We start from the raw sequence: 23,972 nt of genomic DNA, 5'->3' as shown, positions 1-23,972 counted from the left end.
AGAAAATAAAAAGCAGGGTTTCTATCACGTTTCTTTTGCATTCCATGTATCTTTCGTTTCAATTGCCTTGTTCACCAAATCAATTAATGAATAGTGGAAATCAAATTCAATACCAAAGATCTAAAGGCTCACAAATGATGTTAAAAGAATGATCAGTTTCTGCAGAAGAAGCAGTTAGGTCTGATTAGATATACATTTTGAGTATACTGATTAGATATTCATTTTAGATTATACTGATTAGATATTCATCATACTGTAGATCAGGGGTTCTCAACCCGTGGGTCGCGACCCCTCGGGGGGTCGCCAAATTATTTTAGGGGGTCCCCAAATTATGTAAAAAAAATATATATATATATATATATATATATATATATTTTCACGATTTTTCAAAAATAGCAGATCTACAAGCTCATAGCGCGCCACTCGGTGGCGCGCTATGAGCTTGTAGATCTGCTATTTTTCAATAGCTAAATTATAACAATGCTTAAAACACCAAAAGGGGTTCCCGCCCAAAATGGTTTAAGGTTATTGTAGCAGTCAATTTATATTGGGGGTCGGGAGGGGGCGGGGCGGGGGTCCCGAGACATTGCCAAAGCATTTCCGGGGGTCCCCGGCCAAAAACGTTGAGAACCCCTGCTGTAGATTACATCATCTATTGGAGTCATCATTTCTTTCAATCCTATCACTACTCATACCACATACCCTACCAATACAATCATAAGCAAGCAAAATACAGTGAATATTATAATGAAAACTGCGACTACATTTGTAGTCTTTTATCTCCTTTGGTTTTACTTGAAATATTGATATCAGAGAATTGACTGTCTTTTTTTAAAATGGCGTTTTAAGGGAAAAAGGATTCCAAGAAATGCAGCCGGCCTTGTTCATTCAATTATATTAAAATCCAACAACTTACCTTGGATAGGTACCATGGGAAAATACCATCATAGTTTTCAGGGACACCGATTTTAACATTAGCCCCTGAACACGGAACACATGCATAAAGTATCACCAACTGTGAAATAAGACATGAACTGTATTTTAGTTACACTTTTTATGCATGTATTTTCATGAAATCATTGATACTACTGAACTGTGGAGTTAATAGGTGACTGAATAAAAGATATCTTACTGTAACAGTTATGATGAACATGGGTATAGCTCCTCCAGCCATCTGCCCCTGTAAACGTACCATTCTCATATCATTTGGAGCCACATTCAGCCTGACATTAAAGGCATCTGCTTTGTTACTGATTCACCATGGCTTGCTTACATGCATTTTGATTGCAGCATTTGGTGTTTTGTAGACATTTAAATGCCTAATGATATGCAAAGCTTAATGCAACACTTCACATTCATTCCTGCCCATGATAAAAATGAGTTTTAACCCTCACTTCTTTTATTGTTACAGCCAATCAAGTTCAATACACTACGGTAATTTAACAGTTAGACTGATTTAGTTGGTCACATTTTCTTGAACTATTTTGCTTTTGTTGAATATCAGATGTGAATGGTATCCTTGCACACTCCTTGGTAAATGAATAGCTTTAAATATTGTTCATATGGTAAATTAATTTCAGAAACAACTTGCTTTGAAAGAATAGTTCAACCCTAACAATGCATTAGCTATGATCAAGTCTGTAAATAATATATAACAATCAATCATTCCTGTAATGCTGTGGCTGTCCAATGAAAACAACAAACCTGCATTGTGTTCCAACAAAGGCAGAGATATCAGACCCGTTTTAAGTGCACCCAAACTGAAGCTGATGTTGTTGTTGATAATGACGATGTTGATGGCAAACCAAAAGTGTCAGCAGCTCAACAGCAACACCTATAAAATACTATTAAAGTGTTCAAACACAATGCATCCTCTTGTATCTTACCGTGTCTGAATGGTGTGTGCAGCTCCCTCTAAGAGGTGTGAGAAGAGTTTAAAATATGTGGAAAAACTCTGTACTTGTACACCCCCGTGGGTTAATGGTTAACCCTTTCAAATTGTCATGCTTAACTACCTTGTTTCCTCCCTGTAAACTGATGATGAACCAGGTTCCATTCCACCGATACAATCTTGACAAATACATATTCATGAGGATATAAATTGCATGAATTTAAGTAGATATAGTAAGTTATCTGGTAAATAACAATAAGATAACAGGGAGTCGGATTTGATGCTTTATTGCAAAAGAAAATGTAAACAACAGTTTCAAAATAATGTACCATTCACAAGAACAAAATGTATTGCTTTTACTCGTTCATTCACCCCACTGGATTGAATGTTATGGAACAACACAGAATGGCACAATCTCTCTCATTTGTGCAATAATAATTACCACTACTGTAGCTAGTCCTCGGTAACTTGGATTAAGTACGAACCTGCGTACCCCTTTTCAAGTAAATATGAACCCAATGACACAAACCATGTTTTGTCAGAATGCTTTGGAGAAGCATTGCTTTTCAGGACAGTGAGATGTACAGTATATCATCATCATTATCATCATCATCATCATCATCATTATCATTATCATCATTATCATCATCATCATCGTCATCACAGTACATCGTAAAATAGGTTACAATATATATACAGAAATTCCATCAGACAAAGTGGCAGAATGAAAGCCAGTTGCAAGGCAACCTTTACAGTACAACTCAACTCAGAAGTAGCAAGCCGTTGTGGGGTTCTCATACATACTTAACATAATGACAGGCTTGACAGCAACACTTTTAAGGCAAATAACAAAGGGGGGGAAAAAAGAGATTCAACTTTTTTTGTTTGTTTTTTGTTTGTTTGTTTGAAAACCTTCACGCAGATTATCACCATTGCTGTGGTTTGACTCAAATGATATCTGTCATGTTTATCAGGTGAATCCTCTCTTTTTGCTCATGTTTTTGAGTCTTAGAAAAAAATATATATTGCATTTCTGTACAGCTCTATTAGTCCTTTTGGGTTAGTGTTAAAACACACACAGCTTCTGGTCTTCTTCCGTGGACAAAGAACACACAACAGTCCCTTCTGCGTGTTCTTCAAAGAACCGACAGGTCATGGCAGGATTTTGACTTCTGCCTGAAAGCCATCTTCTTGTTCTTGCGTGCCACCATGCGACCCAGAAACCTCTTGGCCTTCTTGCTGATGCTTTCTCGACGCTTGCAGTTGGCCATGCGTCGTGCATTCTCTTCCTTGCTGTCCTTCCTCAAGCGGATTTGTCGGACGATACCCTCAAACAGGTCCTGTGCATTGTGATGAAGGGAGGCGGATGTCTCGATGAACTTACAGTCAAACACCACTGCACAAGCACTGCCCTCTGCAAGACAGGTGGAATAGGAAAACATAGTTATTATTATTATTCATTTCTTCTAACAGCACAGTAAAATCATTAGTGTAATTGACATTGTAATTGATTGTGCTGTGAGGGCGCTTGAGTTATTACATTTTACACTTCTTTTTTTTTAATGTTTTTTTTGTGGCTTTCGCCTTTATTTTATTTATAGAGGGACAGACAGTAGGCTGACAGGAAATGGGGGAGAGAGATGGGGGGGTGACATGCAGTAAAGGCCGTCGGGATCGGGAGTCGAACCCGCGGCACACTGGCAGACTCGGAGTCTCAGACTACCGGCCAAGGTGCCTGGACCGCTGAGCCACAACATTTTACACTTCTATTGGATGGAGACAGGATCGTACTTATAATGACTGATGAACTCAAACTTTACCAAATAAAACGAGTCAAACCAAACTTGGTTCAATGCTTCAAATGAGCATTTGAAATGGTTTGTTTTACTGAGGATGTTAGAAATACGTTTGGATTGCGCATAGTTTTACTGAGATTAAAGTTTAGGAATTGATTGATTGATTGAATACTTTATTAACAGTTTCCCAAAAAAAGCACAGAGGTACAGTTCCAGTTTGGGTGATAAGCATAGACTTTTTACAGGGGCCAGTTAAGAATAAGGTTAGGTTTTGGCACCGTTTTACTGAGGTTACGTTTAGGAATACCGGATTTGACCCGGGGGTGGGCGTGAGTTTCTTTAGGGTTCCAAATGGACCTTTACACACTCTCAGAGTCCTTGAAATTCCAAGGTTTTGTCACCCAGTTTGTGGAGCTGAAGCCCCACAGTAACTAAAAACAGACATGGGTGGCACAGTACAGTATGAGTTCACAGCAGACTCACCATCAACAGACACCTCTCTGGAGCGCACCAGGTCACTCTTGTTGCCCACAAGGATGATGGGGATGTTCTCCGACTGCCTGGCCCGGCGTAGCTGTATGCGCAACTCTGATGCCTTCTCAAAGCTGGCTTTGTCTGTCACCGAGTATACAATGATGTAGGCATCTCCCATCTTCATGCACTGATCCTTTAGCCACTGGCTGTTATCCTGAAAGTCAAACATGCACTTTAGTAAGTAACATAATACCGCGCGTGTGTGTGTGTGTGTGTGTGTGTGTGTGTGTGTGTGTGTGCGTGCGTGCGTGCATATGTGCGTGCGTGTGTGCGTGCCAGTGTGTGTGTGTGTGTGGGTGGGGGGATTCTTTAGTTTAGGTGATATAATCTTCATTTCAATCTTACCTGTTCCCAGATGTCGTACAACAAAATGGATGCCTCCTCTTCATCCACTACAATAGATCTGTCATATGTGTTTCCTGAGAAAAAGGAAGAATGGGCTATAAGGATAAAGAAGAATCTTGCATGCATAAATTGTCCATGTGGCTTTTACATTAGGCCTACTGCTATACATTGTTGGATTTGTGAATGGAGAGGTAATAGCTTTAGTGATGACTTTAGAGTAAAATAAATCAATCAATCAATAAAAAAAGCAATATATAATAATAATATCAGTAATATACGTTTTCAATGTTCAGTGCCTAATATTATTAATCTTAGCTTTTAGCATTAAGCATAATCATCATGATAATCGCTGCCATTTCTAAGCCTATTATCTTTGCCACCACACACACACACATGACACATGATACTATAATCACCGATATAACGACCAGTCATGGATTCATGACTACTCAGCAGCCACCCATTTACCTGCTTCTTCGCAGTCGTGACCATCTTCAACGCCCCCGAAGATGCGCGCCAAGCTGGACTTCCCAACGCCGTGCTCGCCCAGAAGAACAACCTTGTACACCTGGTTCTCGGGGTCGCTGCCCGAAGAAATAACGGAATCCGAGGAGTCTGACACACAGCTGTCCCTGTGCGGCTCGCTGGGAGAGTAGGACGTGCAGCGCATGAGGTTGGATAGCTCTCCCGTTTGGCCAGGTGGCATCGTTGCGCGCAGGTCCCGGTCATCCACGGGCATGCTTCTTCGGTGTAGGTTCGGCAGATGCATGGGGAACGGAACGCTCCCTCTTCTTTTGTCCATGTTCCGCAATTTGTCGCCAGTGTTCAAAGTCATGATTGACAAAAGTCTGTGAATTGATAGGTATGTCATGCGTTAATATGTAGGCTAAGCTACTAACTGAATGTGATCAGTTCAAACACGAAAATGTAAAAAAAGGAAAAAAATCCTTCAGGAGTCAGAGTCATACAATAAAATATCAGAACTATATGCGCGATGGAGAAGCTACAACTTACATGCGTTTGCGGCAGACCAATTAAAATCCAAGCTCAGGGATTTCCAGCAGAATTAATGCTTTGCGCTATGCCTGTGCTCCTCCACCAAAGTGAACTTTAGTTTAAGATCTGTTGAAAGGTGTTGATCAGCCTATTTATATTCTAGGAGTGACGTCGGCAGGGATTCGCCCCGGAGAATCATGCATTCGCTTATAATAGTAGTGCGTAACGGTAACATCATAAAAGGGGAGGGCGGTGACTGGAAGGCTGTAGCGGAGGAGGCAGAGGAATCTCCCCTTCCGTAATGCCATAAATAAAGCGCACTTTGAAATGTTGCGTGGTGTAGATTAGAACAGTCTCAAACGTTTTCATTTAAAGCATAAAATGAATAAGGGCGGTACTTGCTTGCCCTCTATAGTCTGTGTAGGCCTATTGGTGTGTTGTTAAAATGTTTCATTGCCTAAATATTCTAAAATGTAATAATAATAATAATAATAATAATAATAATAATAATAATAATAATAATAATAACAATAATAATAATAATAATAATAATAAAAAGCATAAACATACAAAAAAATAAAGAAATAAATACAACTGTAGGGAAAGTGGTTACACTGATTTTGATGCGCCATTATGGCCTAACTAAGGGACCCCCTGGAACCCTGTCAAGGACCCATGGGGGTCCCCGGGCCCTCTTTGAACCACTGGTCAATTAAGTGCACAAGTAAGCAACTGGAATGGAAGAAGAGGTTGAGCGGGCATGTCACTATATTGGGCACCTGGCTTGATGTCAAGTGGTTCCCTTAAACCCATAAACTCTAGGAGCATGTGTAAAGACATGACAGTTGAACTCTGTGACTGTGGTTTTGTATAGAAAAGAGAGAGAGAGAGAGAGAGAGAGAGAGAGAGAGAGAGAGAGAGAGAGAGAGAGAGAGAGAGAGAGAGAGAGAGCGATCTGCTGTCGGGGTGTCCCTATACGCGTGCCATAGGTGTGTGTGTGTGTGTGTGTGTGTGTGTGTGTGTGTGTGTGTGTGTGTGTGTGTGTGTGTGAGTGAGTGAGAGAGCCATGGGTAGGCTAACGTCTTCAAGGCGTTCTACCGAATGATGCTTCTGCCCTCATGTGGCTTTATGAGTGCACTACATCTATGCATGTTTGCATGTGTATGTGCATGTGTTATGTTATAGGCCAGGTCTCTCTTGCAAGACAGATTTCATACAATACATACATACCCTGATTAAATGACGGTTACTATCCACTGATAGTAGCCTACTATAAGTTTTCCATGAGTAACTTTTGTAACTAGAGAGAGGCACAGGGAAGCAGCAGCGATCTCAGAGGGCCGGTAGTGAACCATGTCGTATAGTCGAGGAGTGTCAACTCCATGAGATACCTGGCCAGCGTGTCTCTCCACAGCACAGTAGACTAGAACCAACACACTATTGAAAAGCTTACTTGCATATAAAATGCCAATACTCTGCAACATCCTTTTTTTAAGATTAGTTTTTGGGATTTTATGCCTCTATTGATAGGACAGTAGACTGACAGGAAATGGGGAGAGCTGGGAGTGACACGCAGCAATGGTCGTCGGGAATCAGGATTGGGATTCGAACCCACAACACGCTGTCAGGCTAGCATTGCAGTCTAGGGTGCCTGGACCACCACGCCCTGGCCTGCAACGTCCTTATTTGACCAGTCAAATGATGACCTACATTATATGGCTATGGTGACACCATATAGTGTGTAGCATTATGATTGCAAATCTGATTTGTTTCACCAAGTCGGAACATGGTGAAATTCCCAGATGTATTCCTAGGTGGAATATTTGTGTCTCAGTCTGGACACGGAAGCCAGATTTCATTCAAAATAAAATGTCTACATGCTTGTCACAATGTGACATGTTGTAGGCTAGTATAGTAGAGCTGCAATTTTGGCTGTGTTGGTTAACCATGTGAACAGTCTGACCATGTTAGTGAATAGAGACTCACACTTGCAGCCTTGGAAGCTCTCCCGAGGACGTGCAACGGCAGAGGATGCCCCAGCTCAAAGTTGAGGCACCTCAGCAACACCTGCTCCATCTCTCTAATCTGAGCGGTTGTGAAGGCGTTGTCTGTGATGTATGCCAGCCAATTAAGGCACTTGCCCTACATGTAAAAGAGAAGACAAAGCACTTAAACAAACTGATTATCTTTCTGCCTGCCAACTATGATGCTCCTTTCTGTGTAACAAGGTTTTTCAGGCTGCTTTGGAAGCAGGACTGCCTCATTGCAAGCTTTAGTGAGAGAAAAGCAAGCCAGGTTCTTCAATCCTCACCAAAATACAGCAGCGAAATGGCATGCTTGATGACCCCTTGTGGTGTGTTAAGCAATTGCTAAAGAAGGAGCACCAAGTCATGATTCATGAATTGCAATCCAAAGAGGGAACAAGATATAAGACATACCAAGCCATCAACCCAGATTTAAATGTCCACTAAACTAGCTAATCAGAATCAGATGCCTTTATTTGCCATGCATGTAAACATGTTAGGAATTTGTTTCGGTAGTACAGTTACAGAGTGCAGTTACCACAGCTGCCATGGACGGCGCTATATTGGATACATTACTACTAACTAACTAGGCAAAGAGCTGGACCTCTGTGGCGTTCATCATCTGTCTCATCATACTTTAAGTGTATTGCCCTTACTTGCAGAAAATGAACTAAGATGGCAACTGTGAGATACACCGTCTCCTACAGCAGTTGGAATCTAGAATGAACCTGGATCAGCCAGTCGATTAGGAGAGCTTGCATGTGTGCCGTTATGTCTGAGCCCTTCAAAAAAAATATTTCATTACACTGCTGCAAGTGATAGGCCTAATGGGTTAACAATGGCCACTTTGTGTTTCTGGTTCTGTCTTGGTTGAAGGTTTGGCCACTCCAGTACTCTGAAAAGTAGAAAAACTAAATTAAAATGCATTCTTCTTCAGGCTTAAACTTTGTAAATTGTATATATGGGGTCTTTGAAGGGGTTCCAGGGGATCCCCGGCAAAATTACTTAATATAGCATCAAAATCATGTCAACGTTAATGATACATACATTTGCTATATTTGTCCAGGGTTCCAAGTGGTCCCTTATGGGTCTCTAACTTAGAGACAGAGTACATGCGATGCTCCACTCCCTATCCAGCATCGATTCATATCTGCAGTTTTGTTTTGGGGCTTTTTATGCCTTTATTGACAGTGACAGTAGAGACATCAAAGGGGGGGAGAGTCTGGCTTGGCAGCCTATAGGTGCCCAGATGGTTGAGCTAACCTGCAGTTTTGTTAGCTCTGTTCGAAGTTATTCAAAGTTTTCTCACAAAAACACTCAAAGTACTATAAAATAGTGATTCAACTGATTTCGATGCTATATCAACTTAGCCTTGCATAGCCAGCCTTCATCTGCCTTTTTTTTGAGTGGTGTAAACCACTCCTACAACTGGCTTTTGTGTGCAGAAAAAAATGAGCATGGTTGCTATGTTCAAAATAATTTCCTTGTGGATTAAATCACACCCGGGTGAACTGGATGACCGTAGCAACCATGCTCATTTTTTCTGCACAAAAAAAGCCAGTTGTGAAATCACATCCGGGTGTGATTTCATTACGTCAGACATTACGTCAGACCACAGCTGATCATGCTATATAAAACCTTACACCACTCAGTTCACACGGGTGTGATTTTATCTATACGTGAGGCTAATATCAACTAGCCTAGCCCCCAAGAACCCCTGACTTGGGGACCCCACTTTGAGAACCTCTGGCTTACACAGATATAGAATATTTTGAACCGTTTTATTATAACAACACAAATCTTGTACAGGGGCCTGTGGCAACAACAGCTTTTCAGGGTCGGCGGCCAAATACATCATTTATTTTTGGTGTAAAGTAACTAAGTACATGTACTCAAGTACTGTAGGCGTACCTAAGAGTAAGTACATATATTTTTCAAAATGTCAATACTTTTAGTTCTACCCTACGCAAATATTGTACTCCACTACAATTATTTTAAAACATAAGTTACTAGTTACTTTGTAGATCGGGTCCACCCATCCATCCATCTTTGCATCCATCCATCTTCAACCGCTTATCCGTAGTCGGGTCGCGGGGGGGCAACAGCTCCACCAGAGTGTTCCAGACTTCCCTCTCCAGAGCAACATTAGTGACTTCCTTCTGGGGGATCCTGAGACGTTCCAAGGCTAGTAAGTCGGTGTTTCCTCCAACTGTGCCTTGGTCTGCCCAAGGACTGTCTAAAGAGGACGAGACGCGAAGACCGCACGGGGCGACGCCATGTTGCTCACATGGTGCTCCATGGAAGGAAAGAAACATGCGCAGTTGAGACCAGGAAGTTGGACATGACAAATCATAGATATGGTACAAATGGCCCAGCAGATGGCGTGATGCCACTGACAGGAGATATGCTTGTACGTGTCACGTCATTGCATTTCACCTTTTATATTAACGTTTTAACAGCAAATGGATAAGTAAGTCCCAGCATGGATCATCACACAGACAGTAATGTTGGTCGGACGTGACATATGTACAAGCATCTCTCCTTTCATTGGCATCACGCCATCTGCTGGGCCATTTGCGCCATATCTATGATTTGTCATGTCCAACTTCCTGGTCTCAACTGCGTATGTTTCTTTCCTTCCATGGAGCACCATGTGAGCAACATGGCGTCGCCCGTACGGTCTTCGCGTCTCGTCCTCTTTAGACAGTCCTTGGGTCTGCCCCGGGTTCTCCTCCCAGTGGGACGTGCCTCGAGGACCTCCCTAGGGAGACGCCCGAGAGGCATCCTAACCAGATGCCCGAACCACCTAATCCAGTCGATGAAGCAGCGACTCTACTCTGAGTCTCTCTCGTGTGACTGAACTTCTCACCCTATCTCTAAGGGAGATGCCAGCCACCCGTCGAAGAAAACTCATTTTGGCCGCTTGTATTCGCAACCTTATTATTTCTGTCATGACTCATGACCAACACTTCATGACCATAGGTGAGAGTAGGAAAGAAGATTGCTCTGTAGACAGAGAGCTTTGCCTTCTGGCTCAGCTCTCTTTTCGACACGGGTACAACGGGTATTGCATAGCCAGCCAGGTGGGGCATGGATCTCCAACTTCCATTGTTACCGACTCTGTGCTCTACAGCCAGGCACCAGTCTAGTTAATACTAAACAAACAACCACTTCAGCCCTGTACATTGGCTATTTGAAAATATTGTGAAATTATAGATCTGCAAATTACTAAAGATTTTATACATTTATTATACATTTTATAACTTGTGAAATGGGACTTTCTAAAATAATGAGTAGGCTACTTTAATTTACTTTTGTTAAGCATATTTATACCAACACTTTTGTACGTTTACTCAATTTCGAATACAGGACTTAATTATAACAGACTTAATTATAACAGAGTATTTCTAATTGTTGTATTGAGTTGTGCTTGAAATGTACTTTAATTCTGCAACTTTTAATACATACTTCAATCAATCAATCAATATTGTGGTATTGCTACTATAAGTAAAGAATGTGAGTACTTCTTCCAGTACCCTATTAATTATTCATTTGATTTGAGGGTCTTTGTCTACAAGTGACAGTCATCATGGACAAGTTTGAGAACTCCTTAAGACTTTGTACTGTACCTTTAAATGCAGCGTCGTGGGTCATGTTCAACTGCGACGTGACGTACTTCCCTTCCCTCTAAGGTTCGACCTCTACAAAGCCCGGCCGATTGGCAGCACACAGCTCAGCTCACAGCTAACCAGTAACCACAGCCACAAACCTCTCCGAATCTCTTCCAACATCTTTGAGGTAAGCATGTATAGGTCTGTTATCATGATGCACGCCATCTAACTTCAATTACGGCCGCTGATCAGTGCATGCAATGCAAGTATGTGCTAATGACCAATTTCCTGGTTTTGCGACTCTACTGCACAGCCTATGTGTAATCAATCGGATCTTGACCTTACACACACGCCCCTCTCTGAATGTTAACTAATAACTACCGTTAAGAACATGGTAGAAACGGCTACAGCTATTACAAAATGGTAATTTAAATAACTCTTGTTAATACGTATTTTATGTATCTTCCCCTCTGCAGATCAAGAGGACACATCTAGTATCTTTGGGCAACTCAACCTACCACAGTAATGTATACCTGCGCTAAGTTCGTCGCTACGCCATCACTGGTGAGTATGAATGAAAAAGTCAACATTACTCTATCATATCGTGTACAATATTTACTTAACGTTAAATGTCCGTTTCCAAAACTACGGCAAATCAACCGGTAACATATTATCCAACAAGCTAACGTTAGCTAGCTAGCGTCATCCATGGTGCTAGCCAGAATGCTGTCCTCTGCAAGGGCGTTTGGCTTGCTGCCCTCCATAGTTGTAAGTCCAGACAGTAGTACTTATTATTAGTTGGGTTGGTTTATAGTTTGGAAGTTGAATAGGTGACTGTTGTTTTATACTGAACAGTGGAGTTAGAGTAAACAGACTAAACATTAATTGCATGTTAAATTGGCATCCCGCCCCCTAAATGTAAAAATAATACAATTGGAAAGTGCTATGAAGTAATTATTTTTAGTTATTTCAGACCATTTCCCCATTTTTATTTTTTTTGGGAAACTATTGAGGTGCCACTCTTCCATTTACTAGATATCATACATGCATCTTTTAATTATATCCTATTCAATAAAACGACAAATTCCAGGTTAAAGCCCTCAGCTCTGAACTCTGTAGAATCTGCACCTTGCTGATAACAAACTAACATTACACAGGGGGAAAACTGAATCCATAATCTTTGGGTCAAATGATAATCTCAGCAAGGCTGATGGCTTCACAATTAAAGTGGGTGGCAATGTTATCACAAGAGAAGATGAAATTACCTACCTGGGTTCCATCTGAGGCAAATCTTTCCTGTGACAATAATGGCAACCAATGTAATCAAAAGTCAACCAAAGAACAAGGTTTTTGCACAGGAAGTCCCCACTGGTCACTAAGAACACAATACTCTATATTCAGACAGCAGCCATCTTGCCAGCAAGGTGATACCTAGGTGACACCAACATTGCAGCTGTAGGGAAAGCTTGAATTATCCTTTCAATCTGTAAAGTGTTTGTTTCATAAAAATCCACCGTAGACATTTTATGAGCTACTTCCTGTCAAGAAATTCCTTGCAGATTATTTTTTTTCCCTGAGTGATGCACTCAACGGCCCATGCGTACCACCTGTTTTGAATGGGCACATAATGCAGGAGGCAGCAGGAGGTTGCTTTACTGATAACAAGCGCTTCCATACTCTGATACTTAGAAAATAATCATCTGCAAGGAATTTCTTGACAGGAAGTAGCTCATAAAATGTCTGTGGATTTTTATTAAACAAACTTTACAGATTGAAAGAATAATTCAAGCTTTCCCTACAGCTGCAATGTTGGTGATTTTGACTGTTTAATATAATTGGAGGGGACCTTTCTGTTTGGATGAATGGGCTCTATGGGAAGTGTCACCTAGGTATCACCTTGCTGGCAAGATGGCTGAGGTCTGAATATGGAGAATACTGAGGACTTAACAGGAGCACTCATTCCAGGTTTCTCTTCTGGCTTTTTAAACGGGTGGATGGAAAGGAAATGACGCTAGTGCGTGGCTTCAACTTGTAGTGTCGGCAAAGCCGTTTGTTTTATTTTTTGCTGGTGCTACAAGTTGAAACTAACAGTGTAATTTCCATCCACCAGCTGTTTAAAAACCTAGAAGAGACACCTGGTCATCTCTTGATGCAAAAGTGTGCCCATTACCTGTCAAACTACTTCCTGAACGTTAACGCCGTCCACGATCACAACACCAGAGGGAGTTCCACAAATTGCGTTCAACCCAGATTCAGCTCAAACAAGTGGTTAAATTAATTTAGCTTCTATGCCACAAAAATGTGCAACACCCTGCCAACAGTCGTAAAGGAATGCAAATCCCTACTCCAAAACTGCTCTCAAAGAGCGGGTGGCTGCAATTTGAAACTGGCCCCAGTAAAAAAAAAAGTCAAAGTTTCCCCCCCCCCCCCTACTATACATATATATATTTTCTAACCACTTTTTCTTCCCCCCCCCTAGTGCATAGTAGCCTACTGTGTATTTGTATGCCACTAAATGTTCTGATGAATTGAAAATGGAGGGCCCCAATGTAAACAAGCCATAGCACTTTTTGGGGACCTTGTTTTGAACTGCACTTTCCTGTACTTATTCTACAAACTGTTATACAGTTTTCAATCGATTCAAAACCACACAAACGATCCAGAGATCATAATGTACACGTTCTGTATGTCTTGGTACAGATCCGTGCAGGATCCCGGATCCTATGCAGACCACTCTCGGCCTCAGTGATGTCAGGACCAAATGCAAGGACGGCAGAGGTGAGTTACTGGGGGTTACAAAATATGGATATAAACTTGAATGAAATATAGCTGTCTAGCTCGATTAAACTCCTGCTAACTTCAGTTTTATAGGGCCATTGTCTTCTCTTCCCTTTTTTTTATTTTATAAACCTGTACCTGTCAACTGTGACCTCTAAAAGTAGAGAAGATATCGCCGTAGAGAGAACTATAAATTGAATCATAGTTGGCTGTAAATCCAATGGGTATTAGAGGCCAGAGAACGCTGTGGAAATGGGTGAGAATAGGTCTGGGTATGACTTTGAAATTGGTGTCACAAACTCAATTATTTTTGTCCCCTGAAATGAAATGGTTCACAACTACTGCCTTAATGTGTCCGATCAGCACCACTGTTATATAATGGGAGTTGTGTGAATGGTTACATCTTTGTTTCCACTACGGTGTGCCTGAAATTAAATGTCCCTTCAAAAAAACTACAGTTGGAGTGACCACATGCAAATGAATTATGGCTACAGCTAAACAACTTTCACATTCACTTTTCTCCCTTAAACCTTAGACTTTGGGGGAAAAAAAGTGTCCATGCCTCATCACTTTATTAAAAAAAAAGAAGAAGATAGTGTGCTGCTGCCTGCTCAGCAGCATAAAATAAGTTTGTTTGAACATGCAGCTGTCTTTGTCTGTCCGTGCGACCAGGCTTGCTCAAACGTGTGGTGAGTGATCCCCACCCGGATCCGCTTGGAGTGGCAGGCAGTCCTCGCCCAGAGTTTGCTCCTACTTTTTTTTTTTTCTTTTTATAAACCCGCTACGTTAACGTCCCACTCCACTTATATGCTGTAGTAGGGATGTTCTGATCACCAAAAACATGTTCTCTTCAATTCCAGCATCCTAGTTTTTACTATTTGAAACCGGTGCTGTATTAGATTTGCCGATTGACTGCTCTCTAAACTGCAACATTTGATTAGAGTTTTGGCACAATCGGAATCTGTTATTTAGCTTAAAGATTTTGTCATTTAAAATTATGAATCTGCTTGGATGCAACAGTGACTTATTAGTTGTTATAGCAGTGCCATTTCCTATACATTTCTGCAAGTGCAGTACATGTCATTTCTTCTGTGCACTTTTTAATAGCTGAGAACATTTTTCTTATGTGCTCCTGTCTTGCTAATTAAACCCAGTTATTTCTGGTGTGCAACAAAGTATAACTGGGGCTTTATTTTGTGCTTGTTTCAGAGTACCTCAGTTCTAGGACCACAAAGCATGATGGGCTCCCAACAGCAGGTGGCACTGCGGGGCTTCCAGACTAGTGCTGTTAGCCGTGACATTGACACTGCTGCCAAATTCATCGGTGCTGGTGCTGCTACCGTAGGAGTGGCTGGATCAGGAGCTGGTATTGGAACAGTGTTCGGGAGCCTTATCATCGGATATGCCAGGTAACATTGCTCATCGGTCATTACAGTAGCCCACAGACGGGTCTGATATTATGGTAGAACGTTAATATCTGGGCAGCCTACCAAAATAAAGTCTGTGTGGGGAAACTGCATTATAAATTTGGGCAGATTGGTTAAGACATACACTGGGATACTTACTCGCAAAAAGGGTATAATAAGGATATATTAAGTTATTAACCCATTCTGGGTGGTTCTGTACAGTATTAAAAAAATGTGTTCTATATAAATAAAGTTTTTCAGAATACTTAGGTCAGTATTTAGAAGGCAATTTTAGAATCGGCCTCAGTCCAAAATGGTTTAAATACCAACATGATACAATCTATCCTGTCTTCCATGACGCCTTGTTTTTGTTTTTCTAGGAACCCCTCCCTGAAGCAGCAGCTGTTTTCATATGCCATCTTGGGCTTTGCACTCTCTGAAGCCATGGGTCTGTTCTGTCTGATGGTCGCGTTCCTCATCCTGTTTGCCATGTAACCAGTTTGGCAATTGCTATCAAGGGGTACATTCCCTGCCATGTTAACTAGAATCAGCAGTTTGGTATCTTAAATAATGGTTCAATGTCACTGCCACTCCTTTGTGGGTACCTCTTGCAATGACAGCAGTCATTATGAACTGTTGGTTCAGTGTTGGTAATGGTTGTCACATTGTATATTTTGTCCCATTTGTTGTTTTGTTAATAGACGTTGATTAACAACAAATAATAAAACCTTTAATTCAATATTAACGTGTGTGTGTGTGTAATTACTTGCTTAGTGTCAAATATCCCCAAAAGTATAGTAGAATGTGGGGAACTGCCAGGAATATCTTTCCTGGTCACAAGAGAAATTGTGGTTTTATGGTTAAATGTTTACAGTTAGGGAAAGATTTAGGCATGGGTTGGAGTTATGGCTGACTTGCACTTGAGTTACAATGCCTTACACTTATAGCATGATCATGTGCTGTGAGCAGAAGTATACAAATGTGTTTAATTGCTAAATATACACCATGTCCACATTTGCTATGTATTCATCTTAAAACCTGCTGTCTGATTCTTGACTTGGATAGTGCAGAAGTGGAATTTCCATGGATGTTCTGTATACAGGTTAAGTGTTTCAAGCTGTACATGTTCCAGTGGCTCTTGTTGGCATGTTTAGTCAGTATGATTGTGAAAAGGTGATCTTTATTTGTCCTCAGATGTCCAGATCTTAACCATCACACCAGCATCATCACTGCATTCTTATTGCACCATACTTATGTATAGCAAAACACTGTTTTCGGTTGTGCAGCTCACATATACTGTATAACATTAGGTAATTTGATTATCAGTAGCAGAAGCATTCAAGTGGAGCTGTTTAAATTAAAGGCAAGAATATTGAATAAAATGCACCCTTCACAAGACAACAGAACAGGGCATACTCCATTATAATATACATTTTCTATAAAAATATGACATTCAGTGGTCTTCAACTCAAACATGGCTGTCTTTACAGTACAATACAGTCCGACTGTATGTCCAGTGATTTCTTATCTTTTTCTTTTTTTTAATAAACCAGCAGTATGTAGCATCATCCAGTCCTTGGTACTTCTGAGAGTTGTCAGTTCACAAACTGGGCAATCCATTTGAATTCCTACAATGATCTGTATTTCTTTGTATCTCTAATACATGGAGGACTGTGAACATACCAAAGACATTTTAACATCTCTAGTCTTGAGGTATACGATATGATCCCCTTCAAAGTCAATAGAAATCAGATTGTCACTAGGAAAGTTAAGAGGTATTGGTGGCCACAACGTGTAAGAGAAATCTAGTCTTTCAAATGACTGCTTGTGTTGGCTGAGATAAAGAGACAACTTCTTGTCAAGTCCATAATCATTTGAGTGTGACCCGTCCACAGTATGGTACTGTATCTGCCGTATCTCAGAGTCTGATCTTCGACAGTTAGTTGAAAGTCCGTGCTAACAACTGGACCATCCTGATCCATGATAAACTGAGTTTGAATGTGGTGTCCGCTACGCCTACACAGTAAAATCCCCAAATTAACACTCAGGATTTTTCAGTGTAAATGAGACACTGACATCACACACTCAAGATCACACTTGCTGCTTATACTTAACGTGTCCTCCTGCAACTGTGTCAGACCGGGAAGCCACTGTGCTGGATGTGTTGGAACTGCAGTCGCAGAGACTGTATGCTGCTGATGATTCTCCTCTGGTGACCGATAAGAGACACTCCAATACGCCTAACATCACTTTAAGGCAGAGGGAAGAAAGGGATTACTTTAAATTCATTATAGCAGTATCCACGTCAAGACAAACATCTGCTTCACTCAAAATAATAATCAACAAATTATTGTCATGTAAGACTTTGGTTCCCTCTCGAAGTTGAGGGCCAAAACATACATTTGGTGTCTCCCTGCTTGACACCAGTGACATCATTAGGCAGATTTAAAAAAATATATATATATTTAGATTTTTATTATCGTGAGAACGATGGCTTCTATTATCGCATTGCAACTTTTCAGGAATAAAAAGCTGCAGTTTCGATTAGCTTGGATTCCCCCTCAATGATGTCACTGGTGGGTTTCTGAACTGCCCACAGCCCTCCTATGAGACACAGAGCGAGTAGGAAAAAACTGGCATTTTATCATGAACATTAGTGATGACCAATTATATGAAGGTAGATTGAAAAGTGGTGAAGTGTTCCTTTAACATTTCTGAAATTGTGTATATTAATATTATACTCTACCAGATTTATTAAAATAAGGTTTTATTCTTTAAATTCACGGATTGTAGCTTTTAAACAATCTTAGAGAAAAACAGTAATATAAATTCACATACTGTATAAGTGCTTGCATTATCGTTTTGTCACCCACACTTTGCCATGCATGTAATTTCTAAAAGATCAGACCTGACTCACTCACTCTATGCTCATGGTAGAAATAGAATCCAGTGTTGTGTAGCCTGCTGCCAGGAAGTTGTTCTTATATTGGCTCATTTTGATAGAGTCGAGCCAGTCGCCGATGGAGATGAAAAGAGGATAGTCTGACATGTCTCCTGGGGATTCTGGGAAACTATATTGACAAACAGAAGGGACAGGAATAAGAAGGGGGAAAAAAGGTTTGAATAGCATGTGAAAGGGATAATTGGACCATGTACAGTAAGACAATCTTAGAACTACACAGTAATGTCCTCTGACCTCTGTATCCATTGATAACTCTGGGAGTGTACAAATTGAAGGGTCGTAAGGGTAACTAACCTCTGCACATCGTTGACCAGAGTGAGCAGACCGCTGGGGTTGCATATCAGCTTTTCCAGAAAAGTGAGTATGTCACTGAAGTGTGGCCGCTGACTGCGCTCCTTCTGCCAACAGTGCAGCATCAACTGGTGCAATGCCACAGGGCAGCACATCGGTGCTGGCAGACGGTAGCCCTCTTCAATGGACAGGATTACCTGAGTAACACACATATGTGCATACATTTAACCACTTGAACCCCAGCAATGCCAGCATCCATATTCAAGCCAAAAATGGCCGCTTGTAGATGATGATTTTGTCTGCAGAAAAGGCGGTCCAAGTACAGAACAAAATCAGGTCCAGTTTACCAAGTCTAGAGGCTTTAAGTGGCTATTAGGTGAAAAAGTGTAACTCTGACAGCCTTTTGTGTTGTTTCTAAAACGGCTCAGAATTATTAAAGCAATTTTAATAGTAGATCGAACATACAGGACACTGTATCTCAAATATTTTCATGTCAAGGACCCCCAAATTGATTCTCATTCTCTCACTGGGTTAACTTCTAGCTGGCCTCTCAAGAACCACTGATATACTCTACTGAATGTGACCTGAGCAATCTATCAACTGCTATTAGTTGTACTGTATATTCATGATTTATACATTAGTTTTGTCTCTTAAAAAAACCCTAAAAATCAAAACCTATGCTGATTCTACTTCAGGATGAGTCATTGAACATCAGCAGCAACTCACGTCTTGATTGGACATCTCCCAGTAGGGCCTCTCGCCATATGACATCACTTCCCACATGACGATGCCGTAGCTCCAAACGTCACTGGCGGAAGAAAACTTCCCATAAGAAATAGCCTCCGGGGCGGTCCAGCGAATCGGTATCTTCCCTCCCTATTTATAAAGCACAATATTATTAAGATGATCTATCTATCATTGAAGAATGAAACTACAACACCCTGTGGAAGACACATTTTGTGTCATCAATTATGTAAAATGGTGCATTTAATGTTGCAGGCATACACACATATATAAGCATTTTGTGGGAGGAATAATAGCGTAGCCTCTAGTAAGTTACTAGAGGTTTGGGCCGCTACGCTATCTGATGTGAGAATCTGATGTGAGAAGATCTTATATACTAGAGTCTAGTATATAAGATCTTCTCACATCAGATTCAGAACAATGGGATTTAGGTTCAAAATCTGCAAAACGTCACTTGTGTGTAGAGCCCTCACACTCACCATAGTGGTATATGCAGCGTCAGGGTCATCGTCCAATCCTCGAGACATGCCAAAGTCTGACACCTTACAGACCAGGTTCTCATTCACCAGGATGTTTCGAGCGGCGAGGTCTCGGTGAATGTAAGCTATGTCTGACAGGTAGCTCATTCCCGCAGCGATGCCACGCAGCATGCCCGCCAGCTGGAGCACTGTGAACTGGCCATCATGGCTCTGGGTTCGTTGTTGGACAGAGGAGGCAAGAAGAGCAGAGCCTCTCAGCATAACGTTGCTGTCGGGCAGAAACCTTGTATCTCTTTGATACGATTTTGCAACCAATTTTTTCACCCAGTGTCAATTATCTAATGTAATCCTGGGCGCTACACTCGCTCTGGCAACCTGGGGAGAGCAACGGACTGACCTCATGCTTCCTTCCATGCATGAGGAGTCCAAGTCGCTTCTTTTCACCTGGAAAGGGGGAGTTTCCCTGGTTGGACGTAGCTCGTGGAAGGAACACGTTATTCCAACCAGTTCCTTTCCCCTCCATCAGGCACCCGACTGGCCAGGGGCAGGCAGTATGAAACCTTGTATCTCCATATATTTTACTCAAGTAAAAGTAGCAATACCACAATGTAGAGTACAAAGGTATTATACAGTACTTAAGTAAATATATTTTCCTTTCCATATCATCCTGTTTCATATTCCTCTTACCCGTAGGAAAGCGTCCAGCGCTCCGTTGTCCATCAACTCCACCACTATCATTACTGGTCTGCCTGGAAAAACACCATTAACATTATTGGAGCAGAGAAGTGGAATGGTTCTCAACTTCAGGTCCTGGGACCACCAGGGAGTCCCCAGTCAGTATGGGTCTGACTCTGAGAGTGTACAAAATGGGACCAAATGGACCTGTATAAAGGTCCAATTGGTTCCATTTGTACCCTCTCAGAGTTAAAGTAACACTGAGAATTGTACAGTGTAGATTAAAGATAAAAAAAAAAAAGAAGTTGCACTCTCAGAGTTACAGACCTGTACGGGTCAATTTGGCGAGACCAGACATTGAGAAACAGTGAAATTAGAGAAAGACATTTTAGAGAATGAACAAGGTGATGAGAGATTTACTTTTAGTGACGACTCCCTCTAGACGGACAATGTTGGTGTTGTTGAACTGTCCAATGATGGACGCCTCACGCAGGAAGTCCCGCTTCTGATGCTCCACATAGCCGCCTTTTAGAGTCTTTATGGCCACGGCAACATCCGTCTTCCCTGTTGTGTGCAGACGGCCGCTGCACACTTCTCCAAATTCACCTGCCATGATGCAGACATATAGAAACAGGCATAATGACACATGCACACAGTACAGTAAAAACACACACACACACACACACACACACACACACGCGCGCGCGCGGAGCGGTCTTGATACCGGAAGGTCGCCAGTTCGAATCAGCGGTCCGACACGTTAAAATTACCACCGCTGAAGTGCCCTTGAACAAGGCATTGAACCACTACGATGAAATGTTCTATGAGCAGGGCCTGGCTGGAAACAAGTTCTTGAGCTTAGCCCAGATACCCTGGGTAAATATAGTAATCATTTCATTTAATTTCACACACACACACACACACACACACACACACACACACACACACACACACACACACACACACACACACACACACACACACACACACACACTCCAACATGTCAGGTAGCCTACATGCCTCTCGCTTTTAAAATCATACATAAGACTGCAGCCTTTACAAAATGGCATGACTTTATTTGGCATGCTAATGATGACACTTTATATAGTGTCCTGATGATTGTGCTGAATACAGCTCAGGAAATCAGGATAATTTCTTAGCACAGCCACAGGGATTTCTTCCTTAAAATATTTTATAGAAAATACATTGGAATTCAAATGTATATTAGTGAAATGCCCATCTAACACCTTACTGATAATATGACAGTCAAACTACAGTGTTCTCTGTAGCTGTAGAGTACGCAAGTACACGCAGCTTCCCATAAGTGGCGCTCACGTTCTTCAAACGAGACAAATGGAAACAGTCTTCAGTATAATTCATAGGATAAATACAGTCTAGTTCAATTTAGTGAATCAATGAACACTATTCACAGGGGACACCACTGGTTTTCTAAAGTAGGACAGTTTAATATTCCACTGCTCCTCTATGACATTTCAATTTAGACTACTTTAAGAGTTCTTGTGTCTGGGTCACAGTTGTCAGACCTGTAAAATGTTTAATTAAAACTTTACAAGATTTCTTGTTCTATGAAATATGGAAATCTATCTGAACTGTCACAGGAGCCACTCTGGAGTATTACTGAAGATATATAGACCGAAGATATTTCTGATAGTCCTTACTCTTTAACCCTTAAAGTGTATAACCTGTCAAATCTGCTATACATACAGGTCCATCTCAAGTAATTAGAATATTTTATAAATGTTCATTTTCTTCCGTAATATAATTCAAAAAGTGAAACTTTCATATATTCTCAATTCATTGTGCATAAAGTGAAGTATTTAAAACCTTTTTTTGTTTTAATCTTGATGATTATAGCGTACAGCTCTTAAAAATTAAAAAATCCTATCTCAAAGAATTAGAAGAATATTTTACGAGACCACTAAAAAAAGGATTTTTTAAAACGAGAAATGTCGACTATCTGAAAAGTATATTAATGTATGCAGTTAATACTTGGTCGGGGCTACTTTTGAACAAATTATTTCATCAATGGGGCGTGGCATGGAGGTGATCAGCCTGTGGCACTGTTGAGGTGTTATGGAAGCCCAGGTTTGCTTTGATAACAGCCGTAAATTAATTTGTATTGTTCAGTCTTATGTCTCACACCTTCCCCTTGACAATACAACCTAGATTATCTGTGGGTTTCAGGTCAGGCCAGTTGTCTGGTCAGTTAAGCAGAGTAATACCATGGTCAGTACACCAGTTACTAGTAGTTTTGGCTCTGTGGGCAGGTGCCAAATCGAGCTGGAAAGGAAAATTAGCATCTCCATGAAGCTTGTCAACATACTGAAGCACAATGTACTCTAAAAAGATGGCTGTGTTGAAACCAGTGTTACGTTTTCACTGTCAGTGGATCAACACCATAGCAGATAACATGGCCTAAATCATCACTGTGTTTTGTCATGTCCAGAGTCTCAACACACGCTGCTGGAAAAGGAAGATCAGCATCAACATAAAGCTTGTCAATGTACGGAGGCACATAGTGCTGTAAAATATCATAATAGATGGTTGTGTTGAGACTCTGGACATGACAAAACCCAGTGATGATTTAGGCCATGTTATCTGCTATGGTGTTGATCCACTGACAGTGAAAACTTAATACTGGTTTCAACACAGCCATCTTTTTACTGAGTACATTGTGCTTCAGTATGTTGACGAGCTTCATGGCGATCCTAATTTTCCTTTCCAGCTCGATTTGGCACCTGCCCACAGAGCCAAAACTACTAGTAACTGGTGTACTGACCATAGTATTACTGTGCCTGACCTGAACCCCAGAGAATCTAGCTTGTATTGTCAAGAGGAAGTGTGAGACATAAGACTATACAATACAAATTAATTTACGGCTGTTATCAAAGCAAACCTGGGCTTCCATAACATCTCAACAGTGCCACAGGCTGATCACCTCCATGCCACGCCCCATTGATGAAATGATGTGTTAAAAAGTAACCCAGACCAAGTATTAACTGCATACATTAATATACATTTCAGATGGTCGGCATTTCGTTTAAAAAAAAAAACTTTGTGGACTATGAGCTGTACGCCATAATCAAGATTAAAACAAAAAAATAAAATACTTCACTTTATGCACAATGAATTGAGAATATATGAAAGTTTCACTTTTTGAATTATATTACGGAAGAAAATGAACTTTTACAAAATATTCTAATTACTAATATCTAAATTCAGAAACGCCATATGACAAAATCAACATTTCTGAATAATCTTTTTGGGGTATGTTCAGACTACTATAATGGTGTTTGTCAAATAAAACAATTAAACCCATGGTGCACCCAGTATATGGCTGTAGGATTACGCAGGCAGGAAGCAATCCAATGTCCACAAGTTTGCTTTGACTTCAAGTAAAGGGCATAAATACAAACATG

General features: G+C 41.0%; 3 protein-coding genes across 5 annotated transcripts in view; 1 reads left to right on the top strand and 2 right to left on the bottom strand.

Annotated features, from left to right (window-relative positions):
* LOC306920484 (ATP synthase F(0) complex subunit C2, mitochondrial-like) overlaps positions 1–16,120 on the top strand; it is a 40,007-nt gene extending 23,887 nt beyond the window's left edge. The window contains exons 2-6 of one of the 2 annotated variants that reach the window (XM_079497261.1): positions 11,345–11,384; positions 11,674–11,761; positions 13,898–13,975; positions 15,185–15,384; positions 15,762–16,120. In XM_079497261.1, the coding sequence (XP_079353387.1) occupies positions 11,723–11,761; positions 13,898–13,975; positions 15,185–15,384; positions 15,762–15,876 (432 nt within the window). In that variant the 5' untranslated portion in view covers positions 11,345–11,384; positions 11,674–11,722 and the 3' untranslated portion in view covers positions 15,877–16,120. Of the gene's footprint in view, positions 1–11,236; positions 11,385–11,673; positions 11,762–13,897; positions 13,976–15,184; positions 15,385–15,761 lie in introns of those variants that run through there. The other variant, XM_079497260.1, reaches the window with a different exon arrangement.
* rrad (Ras-related associated with diabetes) lies at positions 2,163–8,366 on the bottom strand. 2 transcript variants are annotated; one of them, XM_079496558.1, is made up of 5 exons: positions 8,243–8,366; positions 5,035–5,414; positions 4,567–4,640; positions 4,171–4,375; positions 2,163–3,305 (listed from the first exon to the last, which is right to left on the bottom strand). In XM_079496558.1, the coding sequence occupies exons 2-5, from the start codon at positions 5,399–5,401 to the stop codon at positions 3,028–3,030; spliced, it is 924 nt and encodes a 307-aa protein (XP_079352684.1). In that variant the 5' UTR covers positions 5,402–5,414; positions 8,243–8,366; the 3' UTR covers positions 2,163–3,027. The 2 variants fall into 2 exon arrangements, with proteins under 2 accessions (XP_079352684.1, XP_079352685.1); XM_079496559.1 differs by lacking the exon at positions 8,243–8,366 and adding an exon at positions 5,581–5,673.
* Positions 16,121–16,353: 233 nt separating the features above from the next.
* The window catches only part of epha6 (eph receptor A6), a gene marked incomplete at its 5' end in the record, with an annotated part of 76,887 nt that continues 69,268 nt past the window's right edge, over positions 16,354–23,972 (bottom strand). Inside the window, 7 exons of the mRNA XM_079497258.1 lie at positions 16,354–17,630; positions 18,303–18,452; positions 18,638–18,831; positions 19,361–19,510; positions 19,858–20,067; positions 20,545–20,606; positions 20,953–21,138. Of these exons, the coding sequence (XP_079353384.1) occupies positions 17,516–17,630; positions 18,303–18,452; positions 18,638–18,831; positions 19,361–19,510; positions 19,858–20,067; positions 20,545–20,606; positions 20,953–21,138 (1,067 nt within the window). The 3' untranslated portion in view covers positions 16,354–17,515. The remainder of the gene's footprint in view (positions 17,631–18,302; positions 18,453–18,637; positions 18,832–19,360; positions 19,511–19,857; positions 20,068–20,544; positions 20,607–20,952; positions 21,139–23,972) is intronic.

This window comes from Electrona antarctica (assembly GCF_951216825.1).
Source record: "Electrona antarctica genome assembly, chromosome: 3".
Taxonomy (NCBI): domain Eukaryota; kingdom Metazoa; phylum Chordata; class Actinopteri; order Myctophiformes; family Myctophidae; genus Electrona; species Electrona antarctica.
This window is presented reverse-complemented; position numbering and strand designations above follow the sequence as displayed.